This window comes from Rattus norvegicus, chromosome 14 (assembly GCF_036323735.1).
Source record: "Rattus norvegicus strain BN/NHsdMcwi chromosome 14, GRCr8, whole genome shotgun sequence".
Lineage (NCBI taxonomy): Eukaryota > Metazoa > Chordata > Mammalia > Rodentia > Muridae > Rattus > Rattus norvegicus.
Genome location: NC_086032.1, coordinates 13209208 through 13222158, shown reverse-complemented (window position 1 = coordinate 13222158; position 12951 = coordinate 13209208). Strand labels below are relative to the sequence as shown.

General features: G+C 42.5%; 1 protein-coding gene across 2 annotated transcripts in view; it reads left to right on the top strand.

Moving 5' to 3' along the window:
• Window positions 1-12951, top strand: part of Fras1 (Fraser extracellular matrix complex subunit 1) — a 411526-nt gene that overhangs the window by 284737 nt on the left and 113838 nt on the right. For both annotated transcript variants that reach the window (XM_039091669.2, NM_001415086.1), the window contains 1 exon segment: window positions 8119-8272. In XM_039091669.2, coding sequence (XP_038947597.1) covers window positions 8119-8272 — 154 coding nt within the window.

Genomic DNA, 12951 nt, shown 5'->3' with positions numbered 1-12951 from the left:
TGTTCTAAAGGAAATTGCAGCATGTGTAGAAGGGCTTTTTGTTTGCTCTGTTTTTTAACATTTGCCGAACACTAAAACTTGATGTGAATTATTCCTTTTAATCTTCCCATTCATTCTGTGGTATTTGTACAATTATCTCTTACTTACTGGAGGAGGGAACTAAAACAAGAAGAGACTTAGAAATATTCATTCTCACAAAGGTTTTCAGCACGTGAGCTAAGATTTCATTTCAAATGTGCCTGCCTCCCACACTTACCCAGGAGGCCCTTCCATGCCGGCCTGAGGTTTCTAATATTTTAGGCATAGATAGGCTCATTCCCCTGATGGATTAAATGAAGACAAAAAGGTATTCATTTTCTCTATGTCCTATCCAAGCAAGAAGGCCCCAAGCCTTCTAGAATCTTCCTTCTGGATTCACCACAGCTTATTATAAGAGAAGCTATTTATACTCATAGGTCTACTGGGCCCCGGAAATAAAACTGGCCTCATGTGTTAGAGTGACTGGTGGGTATGTAGTTGGATAGAATTGCTCTCATTCTAAGAGCCATTTCTGAGGGCGGGCATGAGGATTCTCTCCCTGAGGCTACCCGTGTGTTAAATCTGGAGACTTGCTGGTTAATGGAATGGACAACGATGTCGTAATCTCTTATGAATAGATACACAAGCGACTTCCTTTCTTTGTTCAGTGGAACCATTAGCCTGTTTTCCTGTTCTTTCTCCAATGAAGGAATAGGAGGAAGCTTTGTAAGAGGAAGCGTTAATTTAGTTTTACTCTCTGAGCAGGGTACGTTTATGTTTTTGTTGGACGGGTGTAACGGCTTGAGCAAGATGGGTGGCTATGTCTCTGTCTCCCAGATGGTTCCTGCCAGGTACCAAGTGTTCAGGGCAACTCTGCTGATGCTGGTGTGGTTCTTGGGGCTGAGGGAAGGAATTGTGAGTTCGGTCCTGTTCTTCAAGTTCTATACCACTTCACCCAGACGACCTGGCGGAGAATAAACTTGACTGCCCCTTCCAGGAGTTTGCTGAGCTACTGTGGGGAGAATAGAATCAGAAATGATGTCAAAACATGTTTTACTGGGGCAAAAGACAGAAGGGGGGAGGATTAAAAAGTAATAAGGAATGCTCTGCTGAACAGGTTTTCATTAATTGGGTTAAGTAGCTCGACAAACCCAAGCCTGTTATAGATATATGCTTCTAACAAAGTTCCACATCCTGCAAGGGCTACAGTATGGGCAGGCGAGAGTCAGTTCTGGTAGATGGCTCTTTCGTTAGATTTCCAAGGAAGAACCTCCTTTTCCAATGACTATGATGCCCCTAGAAACCGTATCTTCTTTCCACTTAGGCAAAGCCAGTCTGGCAACCTTGCTGATCTCCTTTGATGTTTGAAGAGTTCTTTTCTGCTGCTAGCTAAGGCTTTAATGTTTAAGATTCCCCCCAGTGCCACAGCAAGAACGGGTTGAAAAGCTGTCTCTGAGAGCCCTTTCTACTGTGGGATTGCATCTGTGTAGCTTAAAGTACCCTACAGTATTGCATCCCATTCCATTCATGCCTCTCGCTGGGGCTTTTTATGGGGACATAGTTCGATACAATTATTTGCGTGAACTTCAAATGTCAGTGGTGTAAGAATGCTTGGTAGATGGATAAATACAGCTAAATCCTTTCCAAATATCCGTTTTTCTTCTTGCGGGGGTGGTGGGGAGGGGCTATTGAGTTTGTTGTATCCATTTTCCCATGAGACATTCACTGAGGAAACGTTTACTGGACTTCTAAATATTGCAATCCACCCCAAGCAAAGGTTGCATGCTGCTGCCCTGAAATGGCGACCCTCTTTGTTGACAGCCCAAAGCCATCTGGTTATCTTCCCTGTCATCCTCCTGCCGGTGCGTTTCTCCTCATACCTTCTACACCACTCGTTTCTCCTCTCAAGTCCTTAACGCCCTGCAGCACCAGAATGTTAAGTCTATGGTGTAAATGAGCTCTTGAAAATGAAGGTATACCTTTACAGAATAAGTGGAGGAGCAAGGAAAGACTAGCCGACTAGCCGTTTGCTAAATAGTCAAGTTTTGAAGACTTTGATCTGGAATATTTGGGCCCGGAATTGGGCTATGGTATCATAAGAGCTAAAGTTTCATTATTTATGACTCCATTTTCATTTGGTGAGGGGATTTTGTTTCGTTTTAAGGGATGGAAGGTTGTGCTTTTTTACTGTTATTCACAATGTTAATATTTTTACTTGTAATACAATATGTAACGGCTAAATTTTATTACCAGCATTTTCGTACGCCTATTGTTCTATGAAATGAATTAGAAGAACTATTTAATTTAAAGCACCGCTTTAATCATGTCCTCAAATTTCCTCGTTGGGATTTCATTGCCTGCTAATGTACTCTGAGGGATACATAAAACATCAGAGGGCAGGATTGTTCAACTAGTAAAATAACTAATTTATTGAGCTGATGAGGATATGCGGTGGACAAAAGCTATAAGGAGAAAAAGAAGTTCCAAAATGTCAGCAATTAGGGGGAGATTACTGTAAGGGTTGGCTTTTGTACCTATGATCTATAGAAAAGATGTCGCAGTTTTCTGTCCATCTCTTCTTGAATATTCCCAGTCCTTTTCCCAAGAGAAAAACAGTAAAAACAGCCATGATCAAGATGAATATGAAGATTACTATTTCTTTTTTCAAAGCAATGCATGGGGCTTAAAAGCTCTATATATTTAAGAGTTAAAACTTTTTGTCTTCTTCCTGAGTCTGGATAATTACTTCTAGCTGAGTGTACTCTAAATCCATCCACATTGTCATGATTGTAGGATTCCCTCTTTGTTATAATGAATGAATGATGAATACTGTGTATAATGAATGAATGATGAATACTGTGTGTATAATGAATAAATGGTGAATACTGTGTATATACGGCGGCTTGCAGGGGGGCTGGGTGCATGGATTCTTATCTCTTTGTCTTTTCCATATCTGCTACCGATTTACCATGAAGTTCACATATAGCCTTGACTTTACACTAGTCCATCTTAAATGGATACATTATTTTCAGTCACGCATTCCTTTTTACTTATATGAGTCCTTGACCCCTGATAGGCTGTTCGTGTCGCAATTTATGTTTTTCCATGTCAACAGAACTACTAACAAATTTCTATGGTCACTGTCTTTAGTTCTTTGGCCTTTTAAAGACTTACTGCAACCATTCTTAGCAATAAAGATGCTATACAAATATGAACATGCACGTGTGCACGCACTCACATGCAGAGTATTGTGTAGGGAGACATAGGCTGAGCCTGTTCAGAAGAGAGACAACAGCTTTTGCTCAGTGTTTCCAGCCTGCTGTTAGTTGAGTCCATGGTTTTAACAGGCTTTAACTCTACTTGCACTCCGTGTATGAGTTTTCAGTAGAAGTATCCGTGTTTTCGCATTGCTAATTAACATCCTTTCCTTTCAACTCGCAGAGCTCAGCATGTCTTGTCAGACGGGCCAACTTGTAGTCAGCTGTATTAACTATGATTTGTTCAGAAAGTCTTCGTTTATGAATGGCAGCTTCGCCAGTGAATTATTCTTGGTTTGCCATGTTATCTTTCATTGCTTTACTGTATAACACCACTCTCCGGGCACACAGAGTCCCTGCTGTGTCATCTAGAGCCAGTCAGGTGGATGCAGTTCCCATGTGTTGCAGAATTCTCTTCGTGTTAACTTTTGGAAACTTGACCATCGTGTGAAGATTTCTTCAGGTTCAATTTGCTTGGCATTCTGAGCTTCAGTGATTTGGGCAAGTATCTCCCACCTCAGGTTTGGAAGGTTTTCTGACATTATTTCCGTACACAAAGAGTTTGTCCTTTATGCCTCTTCTCCTTTTTCTGTTGTGTTCCAAGTCTGGATGGTTTCAAGTGATTTCTTTGCGGCTTGCTGATTACTTTTTTCTCTCTTTCAATGGGACCTTCCGTTGAAGCTCTCTTGAGTTTTTAATTCATATGTTTTATTATCTAGCTCCGGATTTCTGCTAGGTAGTTTTTTAATGGCTGGTGGACTTTTCACTGTGCTTTTAATTCATGTTTACTTTGCTGTCTGGGCCCACTTGTAGCTCCTGTGTCTTTGATATTATTGCTTTGCACTCTCTGTCATGCAGTCCATCTCTTTAGAGCTGGGCCCTTTAGAGCTGGGCCCTGTAGATTTATCTTCTACCTGTACTGTGGTCATGTTTCGTTGTTCATCTTCACTGTGTTCCTCAAAATCCTGCATTTGAGCAAGCACTGCTTGGCTTCCTGTGAAGAAGACTTTCAGTATTCAGTTCCCGTTATAGATTTTGAAGTTCATCTGAAGTGATAGTCTCTTTACACACCCATCCCTTTTCTTTGGAGTAGTTGAGGATTTGGGGCCTTCTCTTGGAGCCTAGCTTTGTGAAAGACTCCATCCTCCCTATGACAGTGCACTGATGTGTTCAAGGCTATCTATTGAGTGTGTAATGTCTAAAGAGTCTTATGTGCACTGTCACTGAAGCATAGAAGCCTGGCTGTGACAGGGGCTGTGTGGAATACTGCCAGTGCTTATTGGCTATTTGGGGAGTGTCTTAGTTACTTTTCTATTGCTGTATTAGGCACTGTGACCAAGGCAAGTTATAGAGGAAAGAGTTTTAGGGACTAAGTCTATGCCACTGTGGTGGTTTGAATAAGAATGGCTCGCATAGGCTCATGGATTTGAATGCTGAGTCATCAGGGAGTGGCACCGTTTGAAAGGATTAGAAGGATTGGGAGGTGTGGCCTTGTTGAAGGAAGTGATTCACTGGGGGTGGGCTTTGAAGTTTTAAAGCCCATATCTGGTTTAGTTCCCCCTCACACACACCACACCTTGGATCAGGGTGTGGCTCTCAGGTACTTCTCCAACTCCACACCTGTGATAACAGACATGGTGATCCACACGGTGATAATGGACTAAACTTCTGAAACAGTAAGCGAGCCCGCAGTTAAATGCTTTCTTTTATAAGTATTGCATTGGTCACGATATCTCTTCACAGCAATAGAACAGTGACTAAGGCAGCCATTATGGTAGGGAATCCTGGCAGCAGGCAGGCAGGCCTAGCGCTGGAACAGTAGCCAAGAGCTTACTTACATCCTTATCTATAAGTACAGTGCAGAAAAAGTTTACTGGGAATGGTGTGGGCTTTCAAAACCTCAAATTCAGCCATTTAAATGGGGGAAGCTACAACCAGAATATGGTTCATGGACAGGGCTCTTGGTGGATTTCATGAGCTGACTACCGTGACTTTTTGCTATTTGTTGAGCTCTATAGGATTGTTACTAAAAATCCTACTTCCTTCCCCAGTGCTCCTAGAAGTCCTACAACATTTAGATAGCTCAGGATTTGAGCCTTAGATGCTATATCCTGAAGCCAAAGATTCTCATGTCTCCCCTGTGGGAATAGCGGGACAGAAAGGCTCTCTCCAAACACTAAGCTATATTGTCTTAGAGGAAAATGGAACTTAACTAATTTTCTCCAATACATCTATCTATTCTTGGATTTTTTTTCTCCATCAAGATGTTAGACCCTCTCAGTTATGATTCCTGTAAAAACATTGTCTTTTGTAAAATTAAAATTTCAGTGGGAATTTGATGATTGAAACCTTCTATTCTGCAACTTTGTGGATGTCAAGTATTATATGTCCTATTCCTAGTAATTGTTTCTTCTTAACTCCTAAAAAGAATAATTGAAAAATGACAGCATTATATTTTTAGAAGAAATAAACATTCAGAACATTGCAGACTATCCTGGACTGGAATTGGCACACTTGCATACCTTCTAGGCTATTTAAAAAGTGAATATTCTGATTTAGGAGGCCTTATTCAGCAGATCTGGTATAGGACCTGAGATATATTTTAAATCCTAATGGGCTTCCAGCTGCTACTAGAACACACTGTTCTGAGCACTGACTTGCAAGATGCACTGTGTCCTAAATGGTTGCAGTCTTCCCAGGAGCCATAGACAATTACACTGATAAAGGGTGGTAGAGATAAAGACACAGCGGAGAGCTGTCCGGGGATTGTGTGCTGAGGTCACAGTACTTACTGGCTTGGAATATGAAAGCTACATTGCCTGATTATTCCAATAATGTGGTTATTGGTGCATAATTGATCTCTACAACCAAAGTCAAAGTTGACTTTGTTGTTTTTGTTAGAAAGATTTCTAGCAATTAGAGACCCCAGGCCCTAGTGTATTGTGTTATGTAAAACTGTCTCAATGACAACCTTTGCTCTCAGGACTTTGGCACATTATATAATGCTTTAGTTATTTAGACGTGCTTTCCTTGTTTCTGTAAATAATGTGCTGTAACCATTTCGGAAGGAGAAGGTTCTCTGGAATTTTGCGGTAGAACATTCATCAAGGTAGGAAGGACCCATTTGGGGGTGTCCAGGTGTGGTGGTGGAAATCGCCATAACTACCACCTGCAGGTGAACTATTCATGCCAAGTAACTGCTGAACACCGGTCCCACCCTTTCTGAAGTGCACCCTCCTGTGAGATTGTGTTTGCTCGGTGGTTTACTGGTTTATTTGAAAGAAGCAGACTGTGGAAAACCATCCCTTATAAAATACCCAACTTAAAAACGTTGGGTCTCCTTGTTTGTGACGTTTGAGACTAGAGCACAGGCAGCCTCACTAATATTGTTCTTAGGAAGATGTCAACTGTGGGGCTTAGGAAGAGGGTTCACGAAATAGGACTGGCAGCGCTTTGCAATGGTGTGGGCCTCAATCGTTACAACAGTTGTCTTCCCTGGAGTGCTGGGCAGTGAGTCCATGTTCGCCAGGATGCTCCCAGCTGTCCTCACTCTATATCATGAGTCTGTTGACTGCCCCTTTAATGGACTCTTACTCTCCCTTCCCCCTGCAGCTGTCCCCTTGCAGGCCTTCATCTTCTCTCTCCTGTGCCTTTGCGTGGATTTATAGAATGTTGTCTGTAACGGCCCCCTCATCCAGCGTTAGTCACTGCCGTTTCTTGGCCTTGGAATCCATCTTTCTGTAACAGGCTGATTATCTCCTTATTTTGTTCATCCCATTGTCTTCCCTAAACATTCTCATTTCCTCCCCACATGCCTGTAAGCTAAATAGAGACTTCAGCATGGTGGAGGCAGCAAATGCTGCCGCTGCTTCTCCTCCTCCTTTCTTCTTCTTCTTCTTCTTCTTCTTCTTCTTCTTCTTCTTCTTCTTCTTCTTCTTCTTCTTCTTCTTCTTCCTCCTCCTCCTCCTCCTCCTCCTCCTCCTCTTCCTCCTCCCCCTCCTCTTCCTCTTCTTCCTCCTCCTCTTCCTCTTCTTCTTCCTCTTCTTCCTCCTCCTCTTCCTCTTCTTCCTCCTCCCCCTCCCCCTCCCCCTCCCCCCCTCCTCCTCCTCCTCCCCCTTCCTCCTCCTCTTCCTCCTCCTCTTCCTCTTCCTCTTCCTCCTCCTCCTCCTCCTCCTCCTCCTCCTCCTCCTCCTCCTCTTCTTTCCTCCCTTAGGATGTTGTCACTTTTGATCCCACCTTTTTTAGCTGCCTAAGTTCTACTGGTACCAAGTATTTGGGCATTTGTCTCCATCTTTGCCTTTGCTCATGTGTCTGCCTAGAATCTGTTGCATTACCTTCCTTTTTAGAAAGCCATTGTTTTTGTTCCTCATAAATGAAATGATATTTTCTTTGGAAAATCTGTCTGAAACCTCCGTTCTTTATTCCTGAGAGCTCCCTCAAGCTTCTTGCAGAATGTCATTGTGAAACATCTGTTTCTTCCAGTCTCTCCCACTAGGCTGCATGCTCTGCAGTTGGGATGTTTTTAGTTACTTAATCTAGACACGGAACTAGCATACTGTGTGTGGATGAGGACCAAAAGACAGAAAGACAAAACAAAGAAAGAGGGGGAGAGGCTTAGTTTCCTGAATAGTAGAAGTCACTTACTGAAGATCAATGAAAAGATAGAATATGAGTGCATTTAAGTATACACCGACATATTCACATACTCTGCACACAGAGTCCACACATGACCGGCAGTGTGAACTGCTCTCCCCTGTGAGATGAACTTTAGCAGCGATAAGCCCCTATGGCTTGCATTTCTGAGTATGTATGGACCCAGTGCTGTACCTTTATCTCATTCCAGAATGACAGAGCTCTGCGGCTTGTGACTAACTCAATGGTGTGGGTTCCGGAAGGGGGGATGCTGAAGATCACCAACCGAATCTTGCGGGCTCAAGCTCCAGGTGTCAGAGCCGATGACATCATCTACAAGATCACACACGACCACCCCCAGTTCGGTAACGTGTTTCTTTGGTGTGATTCAGAGGGTAGGAGTTGGCTTTGCACCGTGCCACAAAGCAAGGCTATATCTGAGCTTTCTCATACTTCAGATACCTCGTATCACTTGATCACGATAGAGAGCTATCCCACTGCACATCCTTATGAGCACCATTGTTATAATATCTAAGGCAAGAATCTGTTTTTAAGTAATTTTATTTTGCACACGAGATTGGGGCACAGCAGCTTTCTGGGAGTCCCTAAGCTAACACAGAAATGGATTTCAAAGGCCTTCTACCATCTCTCAGACTCATCTACAAACTCTCGATCTTTATTTTAAAATTTTTATTGCATTGATTGATTGTGCTTATGGAAGTGTATATGTGTGACCACGAGAGCACAAATGTGCCAGGGTAAATCTACCATATGTCAGAGGACAACTTCTGGGCACTAGTTGTCTCTCTGCCATGTGAGTCCCAGGGTGAAACTCAAGTTGTCAGGCTATTCTCAGTAGCAGGCTCCTTCACCCACTGGGCCACATTACCAGCCCTCACTCTTAGTAAGGGTTAAGAGTAACACAGAAATACTCTTTAATATTCACCATTGTTACTTTTCCAAGAAAAAACCATACTTGTAATAACCCAAGATATTTCTTGTTGACATCAACTGGAATTGCAATTTTACAAGAGATACATTGAGGTATTGCTCATAAGTGACTCTCCCAAAATAGAGCCTCTAGGTTCCAGCGACAGAACTTTGCACTTGCAGAGAGGCAAGGGGAGGGCGTCATGTGTCCGTCCCTATCACCCACTCTTCTTGAACCTGGCGCTCACAGTTTTGGGCTCAGCTGACAGCCAGTGAGCCTCATAGACCTTCCAATCTCCATGCCTACAGCACTTGGGTTACAGATTCAGAGATACACACAAGACCATGCCTAGCTTGTTAATATGAGTGCTGGCATTTGAACTTAGGTCTTGTACTTGTGCAGCAAGCTACCTCCCCAGCCGTTCACTAATACTTTTGAAGAGAACTGTTCAGATACGTGTGGATTCTTGCTTGCTTGGGGGCCATTTTGGTGATTTCTCATTCGGGGGGTTAAGGATTGTTCTTTCTACTTTTGATGTATTGTACTAAGGATACAGGATATCACTGCTTTATTGTAGTCCGCTGATTAGGTTGATGGCTGTAAAATTTCTCCACTACAGCTACTTTGCTCCTCTCTGTGATTAATACGTGTCCTGTTTTCAGGGTACCTGCACTGCTGAGTTTTAGCAAGGTGACTTCTAAGTTCTTTTCATCTCTAAAGCCTCTGATTCTTGTGATGTATTAAATTCCCCAACTTTACCTCGAATGCTAAAGGCCAGAAATTAAGCTCTCACATTCCATAGAAACAGCCCAATAGTTCATTAGCCATTAAACAGAACAACGGTGAATTAAATGGTTTTTAAGCAGATGAAGATTTGCCATTTCAGCTTAATAAATGCTTTATCTGGACCCTTTTCTATCGTAACTCTCTTAATTAAGTTCTTCTTACAAACCTAATCTCTGTGTGTCCATTTCTCCCTACCAGTAACCATCAAAGCATGTTACCCCAGAGAACCACTCAAGAGGGAAGAATGTGGTGGAAACTAGGCACCCATAGAACGCAAACCTACTCACATCCCTCTGTCCCAGTGAGACACAGCTATGGCTCTCACCTTATGGCTCCTGGAATGGTCCCTCATCACTTTAGAACAGAGGTTCTCCATCTGTGGGTTACAACCCCTTAAGCAAACATCTGTCTCCAAAAAACATTTACACTGTGTTCTATAACAGTAGCAACATTATAGTTACGAAGTAGCAACCAAAATAATTTTGTGGTTGGGGCTCACCACAGTATGAGGGACTGTATTAAAGGAGGGTAGCATTAGGAAGGTTGAGAACCACTGCTCTAGAACCTTTGATGAGGCTTTTAGTTTCTTGTGAAGAAAATGACATTGGAATGGAACTGAGCACAAATTGATTTTACAGTACGAGTAAAAGGGACCTAAATTCAGCCAGGAAGGATGGTTATACCTGCATTTCCAGCACTTGGGAGGCCGAAGCAGGACAATCGCCACTGCTTCAGATCCAGGCTAGCTTGGATTACCAAGGGACAGGAACTCAGAAAAAAAAATCCTAAATCCAACCCCTTCCATATTTACCATTATTTTCAAATAGGTTTTAACCAGTTGACTGACACTCGCATCTTTAGTGTCTTCATAGGGTTGGATGTAGTTCATCAAAGTACCTGTTCATCACTTGAGAGAGAATCTCACTTCCTCTAAATCACTGTAATTCTGAATCATTTATCCGACCACAAGAAAGTCTGGTAAATGATTTTAGGTGAGGAACTGCATAAAATAAATAAAAATGGCCTCAATCCCAACATCATCATAGAGATTCCAATACGATTTTAAATTCTAATAACATTAATTTTCCTCTTCAAAATCCTTCATTAAACCTAAGCTTAAATACACAGCAAATCTCAGACAGAGGCAACGATGGTTTTCGAGCTTAGAAATTTGCATTAAGAAATGGTGTCTTCCATTTTTTGGTAATATCAGGATGAAACATAAAATATTAGCTCTCCCTTCTTCGCGAGGGTAGCACCAGGTCCTCGTGATTTCCTCTTGTCTACTTAGGTAATTGTTCCCAAGATGCCCACATTCAATGTATTCAGAGGTGAACGACCCCTAGTCAATGAACCTGGCCTGACCTTCTGTACTGTGCCCATCAGTGGGAACCATGCTGTCTGCAAGGCTGTCCTCCCTCCCTCCCTCCCTCCCTCCCTCCCTCCCTCCCTCCCTCCCTCCCTCCCTCTTCTCTTCGCAGCTGTGCTTGGCAGCTTTCATTGCTTCTATCTGCCTCCGTCTGCTTGTTTCTCTGCAAACAGTGTCTCTATCTCTAGTTCCGGTCTCCATCTCTATGTAGATTTGGTACAAACCTCCTCATTGGTTAAACCGCCTATATAAATGTTACCTATGGTCATTTTTAATAGGATAAACTCTGGCCTCCTTAACAGTATTTTCGAGCCATATAGACTATCTTATTCCATTCACACAATTCTGTGTTCCAAATTCGTGCATAGCACTCACCTGCATGCAGAAGCTCTTCCAGTGGCTCCCAGTCACTCACAGGGCTGATCTGTAACATTAGCAATAGAAGGACCCTGTGTCTGGATTGTCTGCGGGTCCTCTGTTCTTAAAGGCCTCATGGTGCCTAATGGACACCCAAAGACTATTAAGTTGAAATGGTTGGAGATAGTCAATGTCCCAATGTCACAATGCCTGTGAACCTGTGTCACACGGAGGTGATTTTTTTTTTAAGCTGACAATGTATTTGTCTCATCAGGCGTTGTTAGGAGCATCTGGCTTGTCGTTTCTGTCATGAAGCAGAGAAGCTGGGAAATCAGGATGTCTTCTCCCCCCAACTCCTCTTGCTTTCAATGTGCTGATTTCCTTTCAGAGGTTTTGGCAAATGTAATGACACTGGTGAGCAGGAGGCCAGGTCTGTTCGCAGTGTCTTAGGATGTCAGTTTTCACAAGGAGACATTCATGGAAGAACTGTTTATTTAGGAGCAGAGGAAGAGAAATCAGGGAGAACTAGAACTAGTCTGTCCCCCTCCTGGTTCTATGAAGAAGGGTGGTAATGGCCTCCTCCCATTCAGTGTTTCATTAGTCTCCAGTATGGGCTTGCTCGTCGCTAACTTGAATTTAGTGCCTAGAAATATTAGAATGGGTGTTCACTTTGAGTTAGAAAGCAGGTTTCTCTGTTGTAATAAAAATAATACTACCACGTTTGAAAAAAAATAGTGTTATCAGTTATCCAATACACCTAGTGTATTAAGATTTGGGCATCTGCCTACATGACATTTTAAAAGTCTGTTTCTCTGTTTTTCTCTGTCTCTCTATCTCTGTCTTTCTCTTCATCTTCCTTCAACAGCCCTCTCACTCTCTCTGCCTCTTACACACACACACACACACACACACACACACACACACACACCCCTGATACACTGCCATTCCTTTTACTATCAAAATGCAGAGTGCCTTGCTTTGGGTTCATTGTTAGGTACAGAACAGAGCCTGCTTTCAGAAATTTGTCCACTTTTCTGTGTGGTCTTCACTCAAAATCATATTCTTGTGAAATTTTAATTGTTTCTATAACACTTCTGTATTTGTGATCTCACCAGGAGGCGATAGTAGCCCCAGGTGTGGGATAAGCATTAAAAAAACAGGTGGGTGGTGTTTGGACTTAGATTTCCTTGCTTCAGTTCAAATAAAAATGTGTCAAATGAAGAGGCAGAAGACACTAAGGTATTTATAAGACAAATACTGACACATGTGCAGAAAACTGTAAGGTTTGGTAACAGCGCTTCATGGCCAAGAAAATGAATTTTCAATTCAAATCTTCGCTTCTCTGCTGGCCTCGGGCAGGTCTCTGAGGCATTTATCTCTAAGGGAGATGATGACATCATTCACATGGTGACTGTGGGAGTCACCATCCTTGTCTCAAACTGCCTCTAGAGTTTATGTCCTATAGTCTGAGCATCCCTTAGCCAACATGCTTGAGATGAGAATTTTTTCAGATATGGATTTTTTTTGTAATTTTGAGTATTTGCAAATAAGTGATGAGTCTATGTTAGAGATGAGACTCAAATCTAAGCACATAATCGTTT